Source organism: Neolamprologus multifasciatus, chromosome 5 (assembly GCF_963576455.1).
Source record: "Neolamprologus multifasciatus chromosome 5, fNeoMul1.2, whole genome shotgun sequence".
Taxonomy (NCBI): Eukaryota; Metazoa; Chordata; class Actinopteri; order Cichliformes; family Cichlidae; genus Neolamprologus; species Neolamprologus multifasciatus.
Window position 1 is genome coordinate 11,012,093 of NC_140443.1, and position 26,979 is coordinate 11,039,071.

At 40.6% G+C, this 26,979-nt stretch overlaps 1 protein-coding gene across 3 annotated transcripts in view; it reads right to left on the reverse strand.

Moving 5' to 3' along the window:
- Positions 1-26,979, reverse strand: part of LOC146518108 (plasma membrane calcium-transporting ATPase 1-like) — a 128,246-nt gene that overhangs the window by 30,225 nt on the left and 71,042 nt on the right. For 2 of the 3 annotated variants that reach the window (XM_085161171.1, XM_085161172.1), the window contains exons 4-13: positions 23,164-23,361; positions 19,314-19,571; positions 18,895-19,020; positions 18,411-18,536; positions 13,702-13,737; positions 8,076-8,249; positions 4,239-4,453; positions 3,893-4,135; positions 2,178-2,419; positions 1,830-2,067 (exon numbers count right to left, since the gene is read on the reverse strand). In XM_085161171.1, the coding sequence (XP_085017297.1) occupies positions 1,830-2,067; positions 2,178-2,419; positions 3,893-4,135; positions 4,239-4,453; positions 8,076-8,249; positions 13,702-13,737; positions 18,411-18,536; positions 18,895-19,020; positions 19,314-19,571; positions 23,164-23,361 (1,856 nt within the window). The remainder of the gene's footprint in view (positions 1-1,829; positions 2,068-2,177; positions 2,420-3,892; positions 4,136-4,238; positions 4,454-8,075; positions 8,250-13,701; positions 13,738-18,410; positions 18,537-18,894; positions 19,021-19,313; positions 19,572-23,163; positions 23,362-26,979) is intronic. The other variant, XM_085161173.1, reaches the window with a different exon arrangement.

The window sequence follows — 26,979 nt, forward strand, 5'->3', positions numbered from 1 at the left end:
TCTCCCATGAAAATACAATATTTATCAAGGCACTGGGATGTGACATATGACTGAATGGTAATTATGTAATCCATAATTACAGTGTGTTTCTTGTTGAATAACATCATGGTCTCTTCCTCTCTGCTCTCACTGACTGTTAGATTATCCACACTTCAGGTCAAAAGAGGAAATGACACATCGTGAATAGAAAAGTCTTTTTGGTGAACAGCGAACATTGTTTTATGTTCAGCCTTTTTATTCGGAGCTGCGGTTTTGCATGGTTAAAACAGATCCACGATTTTATCTAAACAGCGAGTCACAAACAAATCTGAACAAAAAATGTCGAAACCTTATAAGACGTGAAATGATAAGCCCATGCAATTCCATACTAACCACTGAAGCTGCTATGGAAATCTATGGAAAAATGGTCCTCATATCCCTTACTCTGTGACTTCAGTATAGTTTCCTGATAAGTTTATGGTCTCAATGACTAGCTTCAAATTATACTGATCACATTTGGGGTGGCTGTAGCTCAGGTGGTAGAGCAGGTCATCTACTGATCGGAAGGTTGGTGGTTCGATTCCTGGCTTCCCCTAGTCTGCATGCCAAATATCCTTGGGCAAGATACTAACCCCAAATTGCTCTCCGATGCATCCATCGGAGTATGAATGTGTGTGAATGTCAGTTAGAAAGCACCTAGGAAAAATGTGCTTGTGTGAATGGGTGAATGCACAAGTTGTATAAAGCGCTTTGAGTGCTCAGAAGAGTAGAAAAGTGCTATATAAGAACCAGTCCATTTACCATTTACCATTTACATTAAGAATGAGAAAAGAAGATCCCTGTCACATTTTAAAACACCAACATGGCTACGTTGAAACCATTCACCTTGGGGTTTCATAGCAGTCTGGTCAGTCGCACAGTCCTCTTTAAATATCTTCATAAAGGGGGCCCTCTATGGTTGTCCTAATGTTTTTGTCATATATACACAAAGCGATGGATACTCTTCCAACAACAAGGTCAGTTTATGTGCAAGTTTTGCCTATGAGCTAATACAGATCTGTCTGTCAGCAAAGAAGCCCCATCCACCTGTTACTCTAACCTTCCGTTTATGAGGGGCAGCCAATGAGAGGAATGGTGGCTGCACCACAGTCCAGTATAAGAATAAATCAGGATTATTTTCACCTGTGAATCATGCTAAGCTACCACAGTGGTATTCAATTTAAGTAATTTGGACCAAGAAATGTGCATTAACTTCATATTTAACTGCACACATTCTTAGCTAATGGTGGCTGGAAAGCATGTTGCCGCATTTGTTAGCACTGTTACCTCACAGCAAGGAGGTTCCTGATTCAAACCCTCTGGTTGGCTCGGGGCTTTCAGAGGACTTTGCATGTACTCTGATGTCTTCCCAGAGTCTCAAAAATGCATGTTAACATGCAGGTTAATTTATGCTTGTTAATTAGCCACAGATGTGAAAGAATGCTTGTCTGCTTTTCTGTGTAAGCGCTGTAAAAATCGGCAAACTGTCCAAGGGGAAGTCTTTTCCTCAGCCTATGACATCTGGGATAAGCTCTAGCCTAATTAAAACGATGAATGGAAACTCTTTTTATGACTTTAATATTTTGTTTATATGACTGCTTTGCAACACACTGTTTTCAACAATGCTACAGAAATAAAGATTGGGATGTTTGGCCATAAACACGCCCAAAAAGAAAAGGTGAAAATGATAAGAATAAATAAGCTGTATAAAGATTCTTCAGCAGGTAACATCGGTGATTTTGAAACCTAACGGCACATTGGCCAACATGAGCTGTTAACTACAGAGAGCGTTTTGATCGGTGGTGCTGTACCTCAGGTCTGACGGGATCTTCGATCCCCACCACGGCGATGCAGGTCAGTTCGTTGAGGATGTCATTCTCAGCGTCCCAGTCCGGCTCTCCAGCCTCAGCAGGAAAGTCCCTGTAGGCCACACAGATGGTCCTCAGCCCATCGCACGCCATCGGCTCAATCACCTTTCGCACCATCTCGTCACGGTCCTTGGGCTTGAAGACACGAGGCTGGCCCTGGGCGTCCAAGATACGAGAGCATCTGGGAGAAGAGAGAGAATCAGAGGTAGTGAAGGGAGATTATAAAGGTATACCAAAAAGGTTACTGTGTCCACCCAAGCAGCCATCTTTCCTCAGACTGTTTGTTCTTACTTCCTCAGGATGATCTCTGATGCTCCTTTGCTGTACATCCGGAAGCCTCCGTCAGCGTTCTTTAGCACCGTGCTCATGGATTTGCGGGAGGAGTTAAAGGTGTAAACCTTGTAGAGTTTCTCTTCGGGGACTTCATCTCTGATTGGCTGGTAGTCCCTCTTTAGCTCCAGCACCAGGCCCAGCAGAGCACATTCAGTCTTGTTACCCACATGGCGAGGTAAGCCGCCTTCTTTCTCCGGGGGCTGAGGAGCGAGAAAAAGTTTGGAGGTGCTTAAACATGATTAAAGTTACAAGCAAAGAGGGTCACTAGGAACATCCAGCGGTTCAGGTTTGATTGATGTTTGCTGGTTCAATCAGAGAAGCTTGGGCTCCAGAATTAATCAAATTTTAATCATTTCATTGGGTCTATACACACAAAACAAGACCATCTGAAGACCACAACGCTTCTGTAGCTGCAATTCAGGTACATGTGCAGGTTAACAGTAACTGTCAGTCATGTTGGTGCCGTGAAACAGGTTTAATACTATAATTTAAAATCACTTAACACACATGGTGACACATATCTAATAAATTAATATAATAAATTATATCAGATAAATGACTTTAATTAAAATGTTAGTATTCATTTTTCTTGACTTGACATGAGACAGCGTTAGCTTGGGTTTCAAGTCCAATATGAACACAGCGATGTACTAGGAGATTTTAGAGCACTTCATGCTTCCATGTGAGGACATGCGTTATGGAAATGACAGTTTCCTTTTCCAGCAAGAGTTAAAACCTACACACAGTGCCAAAACCGCTACCAAACGGTTTGTTGACCATGATTTTACTTTGTTTTATAAGCGAAACAACTCCACTTACACTGAATCTACGGGGGTATTGTCAGGGAGAAGAATGTCCAATATAAAAAGAGCTGAAGGCTGATATCAAGCAGTGCCACAAGCTGATCATCTCCATGCCACACCGCACTGATGTTGTAATTCGTAACGTGCCATAATCATCAAAATGAAATTTAAAAAAAGGCTTTATATCTAACATATACAACATATATCAGAGATGACCTTTTTGAGATATTTTCATTATCTGACTACCTCTTGTTTTCTCTGTCATGATGACAGTTGCTGAGAATGAAACTGACTATAATAAAACTGTGGACTACCAAACACTAATAACTCCATCCATCCATCCATCCATCCATCCATACACACACACATATATATATATATACACACACATTATATATACATATACATACATATATATAAATATCTATAAAATTTATAAAAAAAAAATAATCTATTTTTGTATCAATCAGTTTGTATTGGCTCATAAATATACACTCAATATAAGAAGGGATGATGCTGAATCTCATTCATTAGATTGTGCTCAGTTTTTTCTGGTATGTTCTTTGCTTAGATGTTTTGTCTCCTGTGTAATCATCAGGAAACATTGTCCTAACTATAGTTACTGCCTCAGCCAGGCACTCATGTTGCAGTTTATATGCTTGTCAGTCTATACTCACAACTTACATAGTGAAGACTTCCATTAATAAAGCATTTATCACAGCACAGCTTCTTTCTTTAACATAAATGAAGTGTTAGGCCCATAAATAACTGAATATTCTCTGTTTATTATTATAGATGCTCCAGAGCCAAATAATTGCATTTGGAACACCTGAGTGTCAGTATTTGTCGATGTGATAGTTAAAGACTCACCAGGATCTTGGTGGTGTACGCTGAGTTGATAGAGATGCTGTTGACCATCGTTTCTAAAGTCTCCGGCTTGATAGCGTCTGGTTCTGGGACAGTCTTGTAGTGCGTATCGCCGATGTATGCCTGCACCACTGTCATCCGATTCATAGTCAAAGTACCCGTCTTGTCGGAGCAGATAGCCGTGGCGTTGCCCATGGTTTCACAGGCGTCCAGGTGACGCACCAGGTTGTTGTCTTTCATCATTTTCTAAGGGATGAACGACGAAGGTGCACTCATTAAAACCTCAGTGTCTCTGACATGATTTTGAGAGGAGTCTATTAATGTTAAATTTACATAATTCCTTGCTCACCTTGACAGAGTAGGCCAGAGAGATGGTGACAGCAAGCGGCAGCCCCTCAGGGACAGCGACAACCAGAACTGTCACACCGATGATAAAGAACTTGACAAAATACTGAATGTAAATGGGGGTGCACTCAGCTAACCACTGCCGACCCTGGACCCCAAAGGTGTCGATCACAAAGTAGAGGATGAGGATGATAACTGTCACCGCCGACATGATCAGACCTGGGTGGAACAAGAGCAGTTTTCCATTAAAGTCAAGTAAGCTTTTTTAAGGGTTTTAAGGTTTCTACAACACGTATCCTTAAACCTTCAGTTTCAATCCTTTAGGACTGAGACTGTTGGACTCCTGTGTTCCTCCATCGCTAACTTGTTTAGTCTCTGTCTTCATGTAATTTTGTAGTTTACTTTCAAGTTTTTCCATGTACCTGGTTCTAGTTTTACCTCCGGCTCTTTCCTCCTTTGCAACTGTTTTTCTAGCACTTTTTACCAGTTTTACCTGTCTTTAATTACTTTCTATTGTTTCATGTAATCAGTCTCTGTCTGTATATAATCTTGTCTTTCGATAAATCCTGTGTTTGACATCTGAATTCCTGTTTTATTTACTCCTTTGGGAATTATGTTTACCATTTTCAGCTGTTAGTAAATAAAGGCTAATTTTTTTGTTAGCATGGCTATCTTCTCTAACTATTTTATGTCATGTATGATGTTATAATCTTGGTGATCCATTACCTATTATCTTATTTTGTATTCAGCAACTTATACTCACATTTTAAATTTACTTACTTGACTGATCTGCACTTCTTGTCCACATTATAAGAAGTATAACTGTTTCATTTCATACTTTTACACTTTTTTTTTCTAAGCAGAAGATATGTCTGCAGTGACAAGTGCAAAGACTCACGGGACTGTTAATGTTTACCTTTAAATGCTTAATTTAATGACATTGGGATCATTATTTGAGTGACGACGTTTGTGTGTTGAAGAACACTGTAAAGGCTTAGCTATTAACAGCCCACCATGACTGTGTCTGCAGCGATTAATGACACTTGTTCAGTGAACCTATTCAAGGTTGTTAAGGTTAATAAAACCAGCGTTCCTGGAACGCAGTGTGTCTTAACTCATGATGGAAATACTGCTGCTCAACTTCAGCTTTCTAAAGTTGGTCAATCTTAGTGCATTTTCAGATTGTATTCCCCATCATTTGCTCAAAAAAAAAAAAAAAAAAATCCACCTGAGAACTGACGTAAAAAGTATCCTTAACTTAAACTATCTTTTTTTCTGATTTCCTGCCTCATTGGAAAGGCCGGAATGTCCTCTATTGAGCACATCAGTAGGGTAGCTCAAATAAGTCAAAAGATATAGACCAAAACCAAATGTCCATTACAGAGGACATTTGGAGACTATGGTTTAGTTTATTAGGTTTAAGTGACTTGTCCTCATTAAGTACTGCAGATTCAGTCACATTCAAGTTATTAAAAACCTTCTTTTATTTAAATTAGCATTTTTTAAGCAAAACCAACCTGGCATTTTTCACAGTGCTATGGCAGCACTTTTCAGATCTCTTGTGGTGCTTTTAAAGATGATCTGATGAGCAGTCCTTCTGAAGACCTGCTGGCAAACTCTCCCTGTGGTCTAGCCGTTTGGGAAATATTTAACCACACTGTCCCCAGTCTGATGCTACTACAAAATGATTCTGATTGCATGTCATCCCCTTTGCGTTCCATGTCTCTGTTTCTATAGTCAACTACCAAAAGAAAATACACTTTAATATTTAATCTATTTACGCTTTGGTGTCTAACTGCACTGATTCCGGACTGCCAACACTTGAATATGTCTCGCTTGTAAAAAATTGAAAGGTGGTTAAACTATGATATTTAATAAGGCAGTGAAGTCTGGATGCCTGTAACCAGACAACATCCTGAATATCAAACAGGTGAGGGGAAGTAACAGAAAATTCCCCTGTTTGTGTTTCTGTACTTCATCTCTCCTGTCAGTCACCTCCAGTCAAAGTGTTTGGCCCAAATTCTATTTCTGTTCGGTAATGATGTCCTGAAAACCCCTTGGTGTATTAAGGTCAATTGAAATGACACAGAAAATGCTTTCAATTCCGGGATGAATCGTGTCCCCAATAAAAAAACATCCATCCAATAGAACTGAGTGCATTTTGACCCTGCGCTGCCTGATCACTTTGTGTGCTATTAGAGGGCAAGTCACACTTTTTCTCAAATGTCGTCTTTGTGAGAGTCATGTAGCAGCATAAGTTTCATTTCTATGTATCTAATAAAGAGACTTGTTTAGGATCTACTAGCCTGTAAAGAAATAAAACTGCAAAGATCCTCTTAGTGTAATCAAAAAGAGACAAAACTGCCTTTCCAATAACTTCAGATATGTCTGATGTTGAAGCAATCCTGTAGATATCTGGGTTGAACTAACAGTACAGTCAAACCCAGGCACCTAATAATGAGTAGGATCACATAATAAAACAGCCAGTTCATTTTATTAGTGATTCTGTACATTTTATGCTTTATTTATCAGTTTTGACGTCCTTTGGTGTTGTGACTGCGTTGAACTGCAGCTAAAGACTCACCACTTATAGCTGTAATATACTGATAACATTAACTAGCCTTCACAGAGGCTGGCAAGGCGATGCCGTCAGACATGATCACAATGTTTACTTCGCTCAGGGCACTCTGAACTCTTTTGGCAACAGAGCTGATTTAATAACTCTGGCAATCTCTTACATTTTTATTTAACACCATCATTCAGAGGCAGAGCAGTAATACTTAACGTATGACTCAGGAACCAACTCAGGATTGCCACAGGACGCTGGATGGCCCACAGACATTTTATAATTCACTAAATAAAATCTACTGAAGGGGTTTCAGCAATGTTTAATGCTGTACAGAGTCCTTCAAAAGTAACCAATTCAATCAACTGCAGCTAAAATGCAGCAGCAGCAGCAGCTTCCAAATATGGTAAAATAAATGACTTGTCATTCTGGGCGGGTATTCAAGTTAAAATAGATAAGAAATAAGGAAAATAAGGAAAATGTTAAATATTATGTGAATACAGAAAACTAACACAACACTTTGTCTTCCTGGCGAAGTAACACTTTAAGTTTATTCTTCTAAATGGCAAAAAAACAACAACAGACCACTGCATATCAACTGTAAGCTTTCATCAGGGTCTGATAAACACATAATCAGTGTGAATTAAATTACAGTAATGCTAACACTTGTGTGGAGGAGATTACCCGTAGCTAGTGCTATGGGTAATCTCCATCAGAAGTGTTTGCTTGTTTAATGTTTATTAACCAGCCTCTGGTCTCCAGTGATTGTGCAAAAGTGGTCCCCAGACAAAGCAGCGCGAGTATCCCTGTTGCAGGCTCTCACCATAAAAAAAGTTTAAAAAAAGAAAAAAAGAAGAAGAAGACAAAGAGAGGTCCCATCAGAGTTTCACAGTGGTTTAAAAACTCAAATTACTCACATTCATTTGTGGTTGTTAAAGTATTCTTAATAATCAGATAAAGTTGAAAGTTCAAGAACATGCAAACCTCAAAATCTTTTACAAAACTATTAGCTTCATTCATTTTGGCATGTCTCTTTAAATGTGGTCTACAAAACTGTGCTGATTCGACTTTTACGTTTTTGGAAAGTGAATTAAAAAAAATAAAAATACTCCACCCGAGGTTGAAGCTAGACCAGCAGATTCCCCTCAACCTCCAGCCTTTGTTCTAAGCTAGGTTAAGATTGTTCGTGTGTGTGCGTGTGTGTGTGTGTGTGTGCGTGCATGTGTGTGTGTGCGTGCATGTGTGTGTGTGTGTGTGTGTGTGAGAGCTACTCACCAGCCTTCCCAATCTGCACAGCTAGTCTGGTCAGTTTTCCCTGAAGCACAGACTTCTCCTTCTTGGTAACATTGACCTTTTTCACTGGTTTGACCTCTTCCTTCTCCTCAGACTCAGCGGCCTCTTCACTCTTCAAAGGCTGTATCTCCAGAGCAATGCCATCCTGGGTCTTGGCTGTTAGGATGGAGGCGGTAAAAGGAGGAAGCGGAAGGTTTTACGGGGAATGACAGAAGGAAGGAAGTAGGGTTCGAGGTGGTGAGTAAAGACAGATGAGGACAGACAGAATAATGGAGAAAATTGATGGTAGTTGGGAAAGGAGGAAGGTTTTGGATGGGAGCAAAATAAAATTTGAATGAATTAAATTGATGTTTAATTGGCAACAAAATAAAACACAATGAGGGAGCAAGGTTCAGGAGTGGTTAGGGGATGAAGGAAGAGAGGCAGAGAAAACGTTACAGAATCAGTCTGAGGGAAAGCTGAAAAACGACAGGACGAGTTTTCTCAGAAAACAGAAACACCTCTGACTCCTAATCATTACATGGTGAACCTTTGGCTGAATGCAGAGAGCAGCATTTCATCGTTTTATGATCACACAACATTCATGATAAAAAGGTCCAGGTAGCTTTCAGAGAGTGTCACAGACGAGTTGGGTGCAGCAGTTCATAATGAAGTGCAGCAGACAGAACAGAGAACAGCAGATACAACAGTGAGGATTTAACACGGGGCTGTCAATCACACACAATCACACACACAATCACGCACACATACAGTTTGTTTGACATCAGAGCTCCGAGTTTGAGATCTGAAGTCTGACGTGGAGTCTAGCTTCGCGTCCTGCTCGACGGCTCTGCTCTGCATTTGCATAAACAAACTGTGTATTTGCATTTCACTTCATCAGCTGTGATCCTGTTTGGACTGTAGTAATGTATGTGGAGCTTTTGTGATCTGTTTGATCTCTGCTTACAGCGAATTCAGCTCCGCTCGCTCCATCCGCCGTTTGTTGTATTTCCATACCAAAGAAATATGAGCAGGTGATGAACGAAAACAAAACAGATCTTCTCTAATCTCACACACTGAGGTTTGATATTTGTCTTTATGAACAACTGAGCTGACAACTCTGACTGGATGATTTTATCTGAAAATTCCTTCATTTCCATGTCATGTTATTCACAATTAAATACTGGAAATGCTCTGCTGGGTCAACAAACTGGGGCAAAATTACTCAAATTTACATCATTAAAGCTATTCAGACTGACTGCTGGTAAACATTTCAACATCAAATATGGAACCAACACTTCCAACAAATCGTGGATATAAAGCAAGTTAGACAGATGACCAGAAAAAAACAAGTACTCTTGTATTGCTAAGGTTATACTCTACTGCTGTGAAAACATAACATTTATTCAAATTCTGAATTTTAGTTAAAAGAAATATTCAATGGAATGAACCAAAGGAAAAAACAAAACAAAAAACAAATCAACAATAATAATGTAAACTGGAATGAGGAGTAAAACCATGTCGTCCAGGTTTGCTTCACTTTTGCAGAAAGTTTCAGCAATAAGTTTAAAAGAAACTGAATTAAATCAAACTGAGATACTGAGCCTCAAGCAAGAACCGATTTAAATGTTTTTAAGGGAATTGATTCTGTTTTTCCTTTTTTTTTCTGTCAAATATATAGTCAGTTTGCACAGTCCTGTGAAGTACACCCTATAACCCAGCAGCTTTAGCATTTCACTGTGTGACTTTATCAGCTTCCCACATCGTAATTTTTGCCCACTCTTCTTTAAAATGTTGCTTCAGTTTATGCACTTATTCAGTTTATGAACTGAAGTTGATGTTTGGGATCATTTATTTATACACGTCTCTTAAGTATTTTTCAGTCAGGTTAAAGTCTGGACTTTGATTGGATCATTGCGGTAACCTGAGTTTTTCCTTTTTCAGCCATTCTGTTGTAGATTTACTGGTCAAGCTTTAGCCGTCAGACTGATGGCCTCACAGTCGACCCAGTGACTGCAAGGTATCTGAGAAAAACAAGCCCAAATCATCAGCCCTCCACCACTGTGCTGACAGTTGGTATGAGGTGTTTGTGCTGATCTGTCCAAATGTGGCGCTGTGATTCACAGCCAAACATCTCCATTTTGGTCTCATCTTAGAAAGGAAATTGTTCCAGACGTCTGGTGGTTTGTTTACCTGCAACAGTCTTTTTTTCTTTCTTTTTTTTCAAATCCTCTTTTTTGTTTATGCAGATTAATTTTGAAATTCTTATGACTGACTGACATAAATCCTGGTATTAGCTGGTGAGAAAAGATGATGTTTGAAATGTGTTGTATGTACAGTATATAGTGAGAATCTGAGCCCAATCTAACAAAAAAACTGAAGATTTAAGATAGAAACATTAAAAAAGTCCCTGCATGAGGCTCCTTGTCTTTAACGGCTATATTGCCTTCTAACCTGGGTAAAATTTGCATGCTCAACAAAGCCAGGGAGTGTCGCCCTAACATGTTTTTTGTCTGACCGCTTTTATCCACTCCTCAGTACCACCACCTTGCTCTGAGTTTCATCAGGTTGTTAATGAGAAACCCCCGACACAGATTATTTCCAGAAGGGAAGTAATTTCACAACAGCACGACCTCAACAAGACATTTAACATTCTGGATGTGGGGATGGGTCGGTGTTAAACCGGGAAGCTGCGGAGCCTTATGCACATAGTCCACTCTGAAGACAAGCCACAACATAGAACTAACTGACACAGCTTCACACGAACAGGACTGAGACCCACTGACCAACCACAGAAGTATAAACAGGCGCAGCACTGAACCATGGGAGAACGCACGGCGAGCAGAGGGGAGGGGGTGTCTGACAATCAAAAAGTAAAGCAAGTCAACAAACAGAAGATGAACTCAAAGGATCACCCCAAAAAAATGAAAAACAACAGCGATGCAGAACCACGACAGAGAGAGACAGGAGGAGGTAGTGGAGGCTGCAGAGCTATGGAGGCTGCAGGAGACTTCAGCAAGACAAAAAGGAACAGAGGAGAGAATCAAACAGTGCCTACAAGACAACATGAAGTCCTGAGCAACGCCCTGCGAGGAGGCAACAGTGAGAGAAATGAGAGGAGTCAAAAGGGAAAAAGAAAACAAACTGAGGATAATACACAAACAGAACAGACGACAGCCCACAGCCCACTGATACTGCAAGGGTGCAACTCCCACATCCTCGCTTCAGCGCCCCCACCCGCAAACCCCCCCGACCATGTCTGTTTTCCCTCAATACTGCCAAGAGAAGCTTACATTGACCACAGCATGTTAAAATGTGATTTAAAAAACAAACAAACTGTGGGGTATTTTAAAGGTGAAACATCAGATTCTCAGATTCTTCTTTTGCTGCTGCACTTCCTGCACAGATGTTTCACATTAAAAGCTTTCCAACCGCTCAAGGGACAAACACCCACATGATATTAAAGTGAAACATCTGCAGGAAGTGTTGTGATACAAAGAGTAAAAAAAAAGGAAAAGCAATTATTAAATAAATGATAAATAAACTATATTAAAAATTAAATCTTTAGGTTTTAAACTAGAAACAAGCTATTATGAGATGTGACCTTGGGCTTTTTAAAAAACGTGCAATGGGCTACTTAATCAAAAGACAAGGGTTAGGCACCTTTGTCAGCCCATTTGTGGAATCTGCACCTCCCAAGACACCTGCAGTATAGGGTGTCACCACCATAGACAGTATTAAAGATGGTAGTAGCTGACCAGTCTAAATAGTGCCCAAGTGCATCAAACATGCATTACTTTTAATGGCCAGTAGGGTGTGCCTCCTCTGGTTGCAATAAGACTTTAGGTTGTCTAGAAGAAAACAACCCTCGGCTTCCTCGCACTCTGACCTCAGTAAAAACTTTCCATATGACTTTATGGCTCCACTGCTACTTTCAGGTCACACTGAATAAAACAGGAAGTTCATTTCATAACTTATGGTTGGAAAAAATAAGCGGCTAGAAACATGACTGATGGGAGAACTGGGGCTATTTCACGTAGTTAATGTGCTGCAAAACTTGGAGCTAAAAAAGGTGGTGACAAATGCGTTCAGGGCTTTAAGGTTCATAAAAATGAGCAAAGATGTTCCTAGAAATGTTGTCCAGCTTGTGTTTTTCAGCGGAGGTCGGCTGTGACTGCAGCACTGACTATAATTTCCGTGTGAAAAACAGTGATGAGCATCCAAAAGCTGTGTGTGCGTCTTTCTCTGTACATGAAGAAGCATTCTGTCTGCAGCAGATGCTTTAACCATGGGAGGTCTGGATGAGGAGAATGTGTCGGTGTGTGTGTGTTTGCTGAGACAGCTTGCAGAGGAAGCTGGCCATGTGCTGGAACACCCAGGACATGGAGGGCATTTGGCTGATTTTGGAGGTTGCCGCAACGACGTCATCAGCAATCTCACACACAGTCATTAAACCCATTAAACAAGGACACCTCAGAGGTCAGAGCAGTATGTTAGGAGTTAGTAACCCTCACTGATGGTCTCGTAGCCCAATTCTGACCGTGAACTGAGAGACTCTGATGAGGGGAAAAAAGGTGTTTAGCAAGCACATGACTTACATTTAAGAGATTAGTAATAACCGTTCAATGTTTTTTGTTTTTTTCTTTCAAACAGAAAACAGCGATAAAGATCTCAACAGTTGTATAAGTTAGTTTGCAAAGTGCACACTGATAACATTTACAAATCAGTAGTGCTTCCATGTTTGTTTGAATATTATGAAAACAACCCAACTTGTTTCTGCAATTTAACTTTTTTTTTTTTTTTTTTTTTTTAGTGTGAATGTCTGTTGAATGTTTTGTGACATTTAAAGATTTGCTGACCAAGCAAGAATTAATCATCATTTGAAGTCCTAGCTCGTTAGTCTGGCTAATATTTAATAACAGGGCTCTGAATGGACCTTCTGCAGGCGATTAACCATTGATTAGTGTGTCTCCTTATGGACATAATAAATTAAGTAAATCTGAATGATTACTGATTGATTGTTGTTTTTAACATTATATACTTCTGTTTCTTGTTGACTCTTGTGTATGCGTGCACCTGAAGCTTGCAGGCCTCGCTTCTGTGTACTCCTTAGCAACAGGTGTCACCACAAAAACATGCCAATGGGTATGATGTCACTTTTGGTACACGTTCCTGTTGGCTAGTGCGACATGAACTTCCTGTAAGTGATCATAAATGACTTGTATAACCCACGTCTTATTTTTGTTTTGAGTGCTGCAAATAAACGTGATTTACACAAAGATGACCACTACCCTCACATTTTTAAAAATTTCCCTGTGGCTGATTTCTCACCCAAACATAAATCATGTGCTTCCAAAAAACATGCCCTGCTTTCAGGGTTGAGGCATTAATACACTTCTACAGGGCGACCGCAGACTCGGCTGTTAGAGACTTGAAGGTTGAGAGTTGCACCCTTGGACAGGTAAAGCAAGGCGAGAGAACGTCCCCCTTTATACAGCAGAAAGAGAGAGAGAGGGAGAGAGATGGACTGGACACTCCCCTCCTGCCGCTGGGTGAAGGGTGAGGGGTGGGTGAGTAACAGGGAGGATGGAGGGACAAAGCGGGACAGATGGATGAATGGAGGGGTTACCTTTGTTGCGATTTTCGGGGGGTCCTTGTTTTTTACCTGTTCGGACAGAGAGAGAGGGCGGAATGCTGATAAGATGGCTCAAAGGAAAAATAAGATCAAATCAAACTGAGGGACAACACAAAGTTCAAACTGATAGAAACCCACAGGTGTGTGTGTGTCGTGTGTGTGCCGTGGGCAGGAATGGACGAATCAGAGGAGAGAGACACACGACTTCCCGCTGCGGAGAACCGATGGCCAACGAAATCGAAAGTTTTAAAAATATTCATCGGAAATGTAAAATGGGGTTTAAAAGAAATCAGGCGATCGATTTATTTGTACTTTCCTGAAGCTCTGCATTACTCTGTTTCTATCATTTATTGTGAGAAGGTAGACCTTTCAGGCAGATGTCTGTCTGTTTTTGAAATGACACTGAATTCATGTTACTGATCATTTCTTCCTTAAATAAGCAACAATAACATGTAAGACCCACCAGTGTGCTCGCTTCTGTATTTCACTTCACTTTATGCAGTGTGAATTCATCTGTACCAGCACACTGTGGCCTTTTTTAAAAGGTGATGCTTCACATGGTACACAACATTGTTAATATGATACTTTATCTAAGCTTACTGAGGTTTTGTTCATTATGTACATCGTTAAATAGACTGCATGTTGGTATGTTCTGACACATTCTTGCAAGCTGCGTTATTTTCATATTATAAAATATAAAAATATATAAAAAAATAAGTTGATATTAAGATCATTTATTTATCAGAGTGTGGATTTTTTTTTAATTTTTTTTACTTTAAAGTGGAACGTAATGAAAAATGTTAAGACTCAATTATTTCACACAATTATTGAAGGTTGTGTGATGTGAATAATCAAATTATGTTAGCACGTTCACCGCATTGATTTGTTTCAGTACTGCCTCAAAAGGCTGCCAGCACAGCTGCAGACGCTGTGATAAGCAGTGACCACGTTTACATTTTATTTTGAAATTCGTTCCTTGTTTGAGCAGAAAGTGAGAGTTAACAGAAAGCTTTTTTTTTTTAGGGCACTCCCTTTGTAGAGTGGTTGTGAGATGCTCTGACATGCATCAAAACATCATTTTACTTTTGTCTGCTGATTTTCTTGAGGTCTGATTTTTTTTATATGACTAACAACGCGTTCACTTCCTGCCAAGATGCCGTCTGTGTGTCCTCATTATGTGCATGATGTCCTGTGGCGTTGGTGCCCCGAAGAGCCGGCCAAGGCAGTCTTGGAGATAATGTTCCCCTTTTATATCCCTAATGGTCCCCTTTTAGAAGACTTTTAGAGGATAGCAGAATGGCATTGATTTTTTTAATCTTTTATTTACTTTTTCTTTCATTTGCCGGATATGTATATTTTTGATTATTTATCTATTTTTTCAGATTTAATCCTCAAAAAAGTATTTAGGCTTAGGAAAGCGTTGCAGTTTAGGTTAGAAGCTGCATCTTTATAACAGTAACCGTGCACATGTAAAGATAATGCCAACGGACACTTTGTGTGTAAACGAGCCATTCCAGTGGCTTTAACTAAACAGCACTAATTGATGCCCCGTGGATGAAACTGGGCTGTCTGAACTGGACTGCTGAATCTCTAAAAGGGATTTTATTCACCCCAAAAATGACTGAAAAGCTAAACACATGGGCTGATGCTGTCTCTGAAATTGATCTTAACGAGCTGCCATGTACTGATCAGACACAATAAAGCACATCACAGGTGAAGTGCAGGTCAGGTACGTTTTCCTGCTCATAGGAAGTTACCTTCCTGCTGCAGTAAAACTAAGCTGGCTGCTTTTTTTATGAAAGGAACTTTGGCAAGGTCAGAGCGAAACCACACACACACACACACACACACACACACACACACACACACACACACACACACACAGAGAGCTCTTTGTTATTCAGTTTGTGGCTTGTTATCGAGAGTGAACTGGTTCAAGTATGTGTGTGTATGTGTGCGTTTGCAACACTGAAGGCTTTTATCCCCGCAAGATAACTGATGGGTGTGACTTGACACGAGTGCATGAATGTGTGCAGTGCGTGTGTGCGTGTTTACAGCGGATTGATGCAGCCATGTGTGACAGTGAAGTCTGCTGTGTGTCTGCCGTTAAAAGAACACAGGAACCTCATGACAGTGCCTGTGTGTGTGTTTGTGTGCGCGCTTCTGTCTTTGCGAGGATTCACGTCCAATTTGGAAAATAAGGGCTTTTTTAAAAGTTAAGATCCCTTTTGAAAAGTCTGAAACTATCAAAGCAAGGACTTGTTCTGAAAAGTGATGACACTTCTCACTTCAAAGAGTTTCTGAGGGTCTGTGCTTTGTTTCAGGATAAGGATTAGTAACACATTTTAAGATTAAGATGAAAGCTTTGACAATGTAAACATGGAAGTAAATGCCTGTGTATGAGATGTAAATGTAAAGGCTCTTTTCTTTAAAATTTAAAATTTATTTTTAGCTGAATCTGTTTTGTGGTTCTCCTCATTAGGAAGTCAGCACCAATTTTGTTTTAGTCCGTTTGTCTGTATTTTTTATGAACCAGAAACTTGAGGCCGAAATGCAAACCTGAGCGTCTCTCTCCGCTGAGCTGGTACATTCAGCCAGTTCACAATGAATGCCTGACAAACTCAAACTTTAGCCAGTAAAACAAAATGATAAGACAAAAACAAACTAAAGGAAAAGGATACATGTGTAAAAGGGGGTTAGCATGATCACAAGCAAATCAAAAGCAATAGAGACCGACTGCAGAAGCCTGTTGTTTTACATCTGCTCTGACATAGTACAAAGATCATCTGGACGTTGGCTTTTGAAGGGTCCCTCTATATAAGAAGCAACTGTGTTTCACAGTTAATTGATATTACGTAACTGGCCAATTTACTCAGTACTGTGGCCATGAATTTACATGAATAAATGAGACCATGATGAGGTGTTTGCTCAGGTGACCAATCAATCTGTCTTTGAGTCTTTGTGAAATAACAGTTCAAAGTGTTGCTTTACTGAAATATTAGCAAAGATTGTTTGCAAGCCCACGACAGAGAACAAAAGTTTAAATGGCCTGTCAAGATTCCCATCAAGCACTTGAACATAACAACTGAATAATGTAAAAAGTATTTTTTAAAATTTTACATCTGGGGTGTCAAGCTCATTTTAGCTCATAGGCCACATACAGCTTGATTTGGTCTTAAGTGGGCAATTGCAAACCATTGCATAACAACCTCTAAAGTGCTCCCTTTCTTTTAGTGTACAGAAATACATTCTGCACACTTTCCTGTTTAATGAACCGTCCACTTACAAATGACAGCTTGACGTCTGCCATATGTCACATAATGGTGGATTCTCTTATTAAACATGGCAAACGTTTCAAATAAAGAGGTCAGTATATCCTTGAGTAATTTCTGTGAGCCAAAAGTTCAGGTTGCAGTGTACTCTGAATGCTTGATTTCATTTTTTCTACTTTTGGATCTGTATGATGTGAATAAGAGAGGATATACATAATATGGTCCCCTCAGGCACACAGCCCCACCTACCTGCTATTCAAACCTGTTCAATGAGCAGCCAATCAGATGGAGTAGCTAAAAACAGCTTGTTTGAACTGAGGTGCTGCACCAAGGACCATTAAAATATCAATAAGCGTTATCTTCCAACTGAATCATGCAAAGCTATTTTGAGTCCAAGAATTATGTCTGACTCCTCAACAGCCTCCAAACTCTGGAGATTCATCTAGTGGGCAGCACTGAGTCCTTTGAAGCACTGGGGCTGTCTGCTTAACTTACAGAATAAAGTAGGCTATATTGATCCATGGATATAATAGCCATTTATCCCCTTAAGGATACATGGTCACATGCATTTCTTTGAAATGTAGCTTTGGGTACAACCATAGACTGTATATAAAAGAAGGACGGAGCAGAAAAGTGCAGCTAGTGCAGTTTTTTCAAATGTCCAGCAAGAGGTGACTGTTTGCAGACGTCTAGGAAGTACTTGTCCTCAGTACTTGTCTGATGAAGCACATTTAACATTTCTAGCCTATGACACCGCGATATGTTTCTGAATCAGCTCCACCTCACATCATATCCTGTTTGTAATCACCAAGATTGTCATACCAAAACAGGTCAACTCAAGACTTCAAAACAGGACTTTGCTAATTCATCTTTTATATACAGTTTAAGCTAATTACCTGGTCATAGCAAATGAACTATAATCTTACAAACTCTTTGGAATTGGTCACTAAAAAGGTGTGCATGCCACTTTAAAATTACGATAAGTTAAGTTTGGTAAGATTGTGGGAGCTCCTTTGTAGACACTTTTATTTCACTTGTTTTGGGCCGGTACAATCACAATATTACTCATCTTTGGTCTCGTGTATTCACTATGGAAGGTTTTTGTGCTTAGATGAAGTTAAATAAAGCTTACAGATCACATTCAGACCCTTCAAAAAGCTCTGCTGTTATCAGCTCAGACTGGATGAACTCTACCTGCTGACAGAGTCGGCTGGTACGACAGGAGAAACGTCAAATCAACACCAGCTGATAAAAACGGGCAAAATATTTCCGATCAGCCTGTTCAGAAATATTCAGAAGCTGACACGGTGACAGTCGTTCTAGCCAAACTTTCCTCACACTTCACAGACTTACTGTCCTCGTATGACCTTCCACACTTCAACATATGTTGTGTTTCTTGACATGTGTGACAGGCTTTGTCTCATGTCTTACTTTTCTTGACCTTCTTCTCTTCGTCGTTCTCGCTGGCGCCCAGCAGAGTAAAGATGATGCCTGTTTGAGAGTTGAGGCCGACAGCTGACACCACCATCCTGCCTGATCCCTCCATCACGTGGGTCCCTGAGGAAATATTCAAAAAGCTACGAGTCAAAAAAGAAGCTTTATTTTTTTTTAAACTGTTACTGTGTTGCTGTCATTTGTTTTCATTTTAAATCAATGTCAAAGCACTTATTTATCCATCTAATCTCATTTTAAGACACATTACTGAATATTTAAAATGACATGCTTTTACTTATGTTGCTTTTTTTCTAGGTAGATATCCTTCTGAATCCAGGGATTGAATTCATACATGGTGTAATAGGAATTTTTAGCTTTGGCGGGGTCTCAGACAGCTCTTTTTTTATAAGCAGGACATCCATCTTTCAGTCAAACACCGTGAACCTGATTTTTTTAGGAGAACAGTTTTCCAGGCACTCACCGGACAGCAGCATGGGGTCTTTCTCCATAGACTTGCGAACCTGATCAGATTCTCCTGTCAGAGAGCTCTCGTCAATCTTCAGGTCGTTGCCTTGGATCAGGATACCATCAGCAGGCAGCAGGTCTCCTGCAAGCAGATCGATCAGATAGGTCAGAATCTTTCCCCCCCCCATCAGCCACAGGGTTTGAACAGGATCTTACACAGAGTCCTTTTAACTCTGGAGAACCCATGGGGTCAAATTTGACCCCATGGTTTCCCTAGAAAACCAATGGGGTTGGCTCTGACCCCATGGGTTCTTCAGGGTTTAATTTAAATTTTGTATTGTAAAGCAGCTTCACAAAGGTTGTTGCTGTAGTCATAAAAGCTTGACAGTTAAACATCACATGAAATAACCAAATAACAATGTTTGAGTTTCATACCGTATTTGATCTGAGCGATGTCTCCAACCACAATCTCGGCCACAGGGATCTGGATGACCTGACCTTTGCGGATGACCGTGAACTTTTGTTCTTGCTCGATGCGACTCTGCAGCCCGCGGAACTGCTTCTCCTTGGACCAATCGTTGAAGGCCGTCACCAGGACCACAATGATGACTGAGAACAAGATGGCAGCGCCTTCGATCCAGCCAGCCTGGGCCTCGCCCTCGTCCTCTACGCCACCCGAAGATGCGCCGCATGCTGTGAAAACATGAGGACATGTTGAAATCAAATCCCATCATAACAGCAAAGACAGGTGGCGAGATGGAGAGCTCTTTTTGGAAAGGTTAGGCAATGATGGCTGACTGTGTAATGATTTAATGAACAGGTAAGGCAAGATGCTAAGCTGTGATGAGGTTTAACCCTCTCAAGCTCAAATTAAGTTTTTTGTTGCTAATGCACAAACAAGTCCTGCAGTGGTACTTCTGAGTAAAAAAAACTCATAAAATATGTATGTGGGGTAATCAGGTTGTTATGTCTTAACTGTTGCAAATCTGCAACGTCTGCCTGGAGAGTGTTAAGATGACATATGGTATTGTATTGTGCATTTAAAGTGGGAATCCTGGAATTCCAAGTTTCCAGTTGCAATTTTCATCTGGATGCTCTCTCAAGTCAGACTTTCTACTTAGAATTTGGAGACGCAACAAAAAACCCAAATCTGAATTCTTAAATTGCCGTGACAACCATAGACCACTGGAATATGCTCCACTCAGGCATAACATCATCACATTATAATTTTTTCTCTTTTGGATTTTTATGAAGGCACAAAACACAACATTGCACAACAACTGTATCTCAGTTATCCTGCTTTAATAATTGTAAAATCATTAAAATTTAATTAATTGCTCAGCCGTCTTTCAAATTAGCAAAAAGCAAAAATGACCTGTATCCTGTCAGGAATACTGTCAAAAGCTAAACAAAAACTTTACTTAAACAACTTTATTTACAGTACATATAATATATACATCCCCATATAAATAATAATATAAATTAAAATATAAACCAACTACCTACACATATCAGAATACTGAAAATAAATAATAATAATTAATAAATACATGTTACTTTTGGAATAGATGCAGTAATTGTGGGACGGTTTGGGCTTTTAGTAACACCTATGGGGTTATCACAGCTTGGAAAACCTTAACCTTTAATCAGCTGAAAAAGTTTCTACTCCTAATTTGTCATCTTTCAGAAATTCGTGACTAGCAGATAATTTCCTGTTTCTAGATATTTTTAGACTCCCTTGCATGCAAAGCATCTTCACAATCCACAAACATACTGCTCCTTTTTTCAGCAAACAGAGCTTTGATAATTAAGGCCAACAAAACATATTTTATCTCAGTCTGCACACAGCAGCTGTTACTCTGATCCAAATGCTGCTTTGCTGACCACACACACTGACTTTTGTGACGCAGCAGCAGGTGAGGTTTTTCCTTTGATGTGGGCCCTGATTGTGAATGAACCCCACGCAGCGAAACAGTGCAGCATCACTTCTGTGTCAGCTAAACATTCCCGTTGCTGCTCCTCTGCAGACATCTTGTTTCGATTCCTGGCGCTCCCATTAACCACCACTACTGAATGACATTTTAGACAGCAAGCTGGAAGTGCTCTGATTTCCTTTTATAGCCTTCCCTGCTTTGTAGGCATCAGCTTCATTTTCAGATTCTCACTCACTTGATTAGAGGAGCCCGTTAATGTGTGAGTGTTACCACGAGGCTTAAAGACTCAGATAATTTATCAGGCTCTGAATTGTCGTCAAGTGACAATTCCTGATGGCAGTTCTTAACCTCTCTTAGCCAACTCAATTAAGGCTCACCGAGCTAATGAAGTTCTTGCCACAATTATTGTTTCATTATTTGCATGAAATAAAACGTATCTGCGTGTAAACACTTGAAGAAAGTCACGTTTAGATGTTTGTTTGCTGCACCAGTTTATTTTCTTACTTCATTTTAATGCAAAAATGGACAGTAATGGAAACTAGCCCAGTAACTACTAAACAAATGAATGATCAGATTTCTTGTTTTATAAAAGTGGATTATGTAAAAATGAAAGTACCGTAATTGTCGGGCTATAAGCCGCTACTTTTTGCACAAGCTTTGAACCCTGCGGCTTTTAGTCAGGTGCAGCTTTTCTATGGATTGTCCATGATTTTTGTGATATTGTAAGACAATTTGTTTTGTTTGTTCCGCTGTTGTACGGCACTACGTTGCCTGGCGGAAGGGCATGTGATTAGACACACAGTATCGGGGTTCAAGAGTGGTATGTTGGTCACATGTCCATCCGCCAGGCAACGTAGTGCCGAACAAGTAGTGCGAAAAACAAACTTCAAAGTAGCGCTACGCGGCGGCGTGGATGACGAGCGGCGATAAACTTGCGAAAAGCAAGTTGTGCTCAAGTCTGTCAGTGGATTCTGACAGCGTGGAAAAGTGTGAAAACATCCATGATCACCAACGAATTTCGAAGGGCTGGACTGCTGCATGATGGAGAGGAGGACACAGCCACGGCCCTTCTGAGGGTGTTCGACTCCGACACTGACAACAAGGATTTCTTTGGTTTTGAAACAAAGGAGAGAAGCGGAGAGTGGATGACGTAGCCATCCTGAGCCTGTTCGTTTCAGACGCTGGAGAAGAAGACTTTGGTGGTTTTAGTACGAAGGAAGAAGAGACAGATGGTGGTGAATGACTGACTTTTCTTCTTGTTAAAGCCGTGTCACTGCACCTGAGCCTAAAAGTTAGGCCGAATCTATTTTTCTGGTGTGCTGTAGGTTATTGTTATGTACTACATTTGTTACTCGTTTAAGAAGCACAGTACATGTTTCGTACTTGTAATTACCGGTACTTGTACATATACCTAATAAGTTATGCAAATATGTACCCGTAATTTGTTTTTCAAAATATTAATAAAAGGGATGTGTCTCCAAACAGCCATCTCTTTCCTGACAATTCCCTTTGTGCATTTCTCTTACATATGATAAGTCAACATTGAAACACCTGCGGCTTTTAGTCAGGTGCTAATGTATGTAATGTAATGTACCTGATAAAAGCATGTAATTAAAATAAACAACATGGATATAGAAAAGAAATACAGGTGGCCGCTGGTGCTACCCCTCAGCCCCTTAGTAGATACACGTATGGTATTCATTTGAAACTCCCATGTCGCCTCCTTTCACAAGATTTCACAAACTTGAGTGTCCACATCAAGTTCTAGTATTTTATAACAGTGCTGTAATTAATCTGCATCTGTGCATGGCACCCATTCAGTTTTGACCAACCCAGCCAGTCAGCTGATTGCTGGGCTTGCCTTTTTCAGGTGTTTAACCCATGTTGCCTTCCACCTCACAAAGGAAATGATTTCACTTCCTGGGAGTTTAATAAAACGGTGGTTTTCTCCTCCGAGTTAGCTTCACTTGCTTTGGTTAGTGTTGGAGTTCCCTCTATTTTAAGCCACGGGTAGTTTTGTCTTAGCAGTTATTTGATTTCTTAACTAATTTAACTTAATTCATTTAAAATAATAAAATTATCCAGAGAAAACTCCAAAAACCAGACGACACGCTGCAAACAAGCACTTGGCGACAGTGGGAAGGAAAACTCCACTGGAGAAACAACCCTCTTTGTTATGTCTATGTGTGCAGCTTGCTATACTGATAACTTAGCACTGCCACCTCTCCATATATGTTCATCTCTGGCTCTGAAAAACCACGAGCTGGCAGCAGCTAAAATGCTCAGGTTGACTCTTCAGTGTACCAAAAGCAATGGGTAAAGACACAGCGTCTACGACAATCTACACTGACCTTCACTGTCACCGCCAGGTGGATGGTAGAAAGACAGGCCCAGTGAGATGATTGCAGCGATTTCCAGAATGATAAGCGTGACGTCCTGCAGAGCTTCCCACACCAGCTGCAGGAATGTCTTGGGCTTCTTTGGGGGGATAAAGTTCTGTCCAAATGCCGTGTGACGTTTTTCCAAATCGACAGGGTTACCAGACAGACCTGCAGACACAACCGAAAGGTCATGAATATTGACATCAACATTAGTTATTGTTCTTTAGTAAAACAGTAATTATTCTGACATGTGGATGGAAACTTGGAGAAATGTCAAATGAATCCAGCAACATGACAAAGAGTGCAGACATACAGACACAGTTACAAAGAACAAGGACTTTTCTATATCAATTTAGTTTTTGCACTTTTTTTAAGGCTTGGGTTTTATTTTATTTCTGTTAACTGAAATAATTTAATATTTTAAAGAACTGTACAGAGATAAACCTTTACTCCGTTTTCCGTATTTCTGTAACATCTCTCTGTGTGTACCTGTGTTGCAGGTGAATGAGTGTTGCAGTCAGACTGAAGTGTGTTGCTGTGTTAATATTTAGTTAGAGCAATGCTGTTTATAGCGCTAAAGTTCACCGGCCCTAAATATCTCAATGAATTTGAAATATAACTATTACAATCTTGTTCTGCAAGACATGCTTTTTCCACCACAGCTTATCAGCAGCAGCAATAGCAGCTGTGTATAAGGGTCAAACCTCAAAGGCTAACTCTTGTCTTCAAACTTTATTATGTTAACTCACCACACAGGGCAGAAGATGCAGTTTAGTAATAGAAAGTCAAGATCAGCCCCCTTTTGCTGCAGACTGCAGCATTTCCACACACAGTACACGCACAGAGTGTGTGAGAGCGATGAAACCAAAGCAGCCTGAACTGACCCAAGTTCCCCTCCCGCGGAACACGCAATCTGCTGCTCCACCAGAGCCAATCTGCTCCACGTCAACACAGCACCACCCATTCAGACCAGCCCAGTCTGGATGAGTTGCTCACAGGAAACTAATGAACCGTCCCACTAATCAAATTTGAAATCTAAATGAACAAATTGACAGATTATACACATTTTATACTGGAGCAATCATGATTTAGGGCTTATCAAAACCTTAAACTAAAGCTGGAGCCTGTCCCAGCTGACACTGGGCAAGAGGCAGCACCGACTGTGGACAAGTTGGCAGTCAACTGCATGTCTAGAATCATCAATTAACCTGACAGGGAGAGAACGCAAACACAAGTTACAGTCTTGGTCATTGTGTCCTTGGGCAAGACACTTCACCCGTTGTCTACTGGTGGTGGTCAGAGGGCCCGGTGGCGCCAGTGTCTGGCAGCCTCGCCTCTGTCAGTGCGCCCCAGGGTGGCTGTGGCTAAGATGTAGCTTGCCATCACCAGTGTGTGTGAATGGGTGGATGACTGGATGTGTAAAGCGCTTTGGGGTCCTTAAGGATTAGTAAAGCGCTATACAAATACAGGCCATTTACCATTCAACCAGTTTAAGGTGAAAAAACTACTGGTGGACTAAAGTTGGTGGGTTTTTGTGTCTAAAGGGGCGTCCCAACAGAAAGAGACTGACCAGACCATTAAAGGTCCACAAATTTCAGCAAATTTTGAGATTAGCACCTGAAACAACTACCAATGAGAGCGAAGGATAATACTGACTGAACTTGTTAAATCTCTCCAAAGAGTCCTGGGTCTACCCCGGGGCTTTCTTCCGGTAAGACAGGCCCAGAATACCTCACCTAGAAGCCATCCTGGAGGCCTCCTAGTCAAATGTCTGAATCACCTCAACTGGCTCCTTTTGATGTGAAGGAGCAGCAGCTGCACGCCGAGGCCCTCTCGAATGGCTCCACACCTCATCTCTAAGGGAGAAGGAAACCCATTTTTGCCGCTTGTAATGGGTGGCAGTCGGAGGCGGAGGAATGTACAAGGAATGTCACCTTGCTTTACAGGAACATTTGCTCTATGTTGCAGTGTAAATGTTTATTCAGCACTGTTTTCTAGAAGGACTTTTCATAACGTTCACCTCAAAACAGTCTGAAAACACCTTCTGTAACTGCAGTCAAACCTTATTGTTTAAGAGTAAAACACTTTCCTTAAACACACCATTAGAACTTGCAGATGATAGTTGCTATTTTTGTGGAAGCATCCCTTCTAGCAGAGTTGCATCAAATTTCTGCTAATATCAGTCACTGGAATTCTCCAACTAATCAATGAGTTCACTGAATTGAAAAATGGCAATGTTTCTCCTCTTATCACTCTGCAGAGAGATTGCTCCCAAACCTCTGCTTACCGAGGAACAAACAATATCACTGAGTTATTGATTCCAGAACTGTGACTGTCATTTTCCAGCCGTGGCTCACATCTCGCTGCTCATTCATTCTCCATATAAAGATAGTACAAACAAAAAGATTTCCCAGTCGACCCAGATGCTCAGAAAGACGGAGACACCAGGGCTTCATCCATCTTCAGAGCTCCTTACTTGTGGTTTTATTGAAACTGGGCTTAAATTAGATTTTAAAAACACCAACTGCAGTTTGCTAATTAAAAGTGGATAATCAGCAGCTTGTTTCTGTATTGATTTTCATTCAGCAGAAGAATCTCAACAGTTAGCTCTTTAAAATCACGTGTTCTCGTTAACTTTAACTGGTGTTTGCTGCAACTTTAATGACACACACATACAACTGAATGGAAAAATAGTGTAACCACTTGTTTAATTATGTATTTTTCCACTAAAGTCTGATCATCAAAGACGTGCTCCTCATGGTCGCGCGGGCACCAACATGGCTGCCGGGGATTCTTAGAGAAATCGGGAGGTGTGCAGTGGAACGTGATCTGAATGTTAACTGACCCCACTGCCAGGATCTCTCATGAAGACAGCCTCCAAGTCAGCATGAACACGAGCTCAGCCATGTCTCTGCCGTCACATGTTTTAATAACGGACTCTTATTCTCGCTCTCTCTGATGATGCTGTCCAGACGGACCGAAAGAAGAGTTCCTCCTCTCCTCCTCGTGAATTCTCCCCCGTCTGTCACACTCCTCTTTGGATGCCGTAATGAGGTGAAACTATGAGACACTAGCTTCTGCCATTTTGAGGGTTTTCCTACACACAGCACACACAGATGTACTAGTTTCATGCCATCTAATCTTAATTGGACAGCTTCAGCGGCAGAAATATTCCACATTAAGGCTGACCGAGATAAGCTGAAAGATTAGACGTGGTAAAGGAGAGATGAGAGGAGGGCAAATGAGGTGAGGGAAGAAGACATGGGGTGTGGATGGTGTAATGATATAAGGTTAGATGAATAAAATAAGGAGAAAAGACACAACGCGAGATAAGAAGAGACAAGTTGAGATTAAATAAGTTCAGTGAGATCAATGAGATGTGAGGGGGCTTAAGACAGTAGAGGTGAAATGTGATTAAAGAATGCAAAGACACAAGGTAGGGGGATGTGCGTAGAAGTGAATCTGTGTGTGGATGTTAAAGATATCACATTTTCACTCTGTGTCTCAAAAATCTATCAGCAGACACTGGCTGTCCCACAGACTGTGGATGCTCCTGAACCCACTGACAGTGCAAGTATCTACAGCTGAACTCATTGTTTCCAACAGGTCAGAGAATGACTGCGATCTGGTAGTAAGTCAACTAAGTGAGCTGACTTTATACTATCATACCTTAGCATGAGCTAATTCTGAATCAAGTAAGCTGATCTGAAAACATAAACTTTGACAATTAAAAAAATATTTGAATATTAATATTAATACTAACAAATTGTAAATTGTTATTATTGA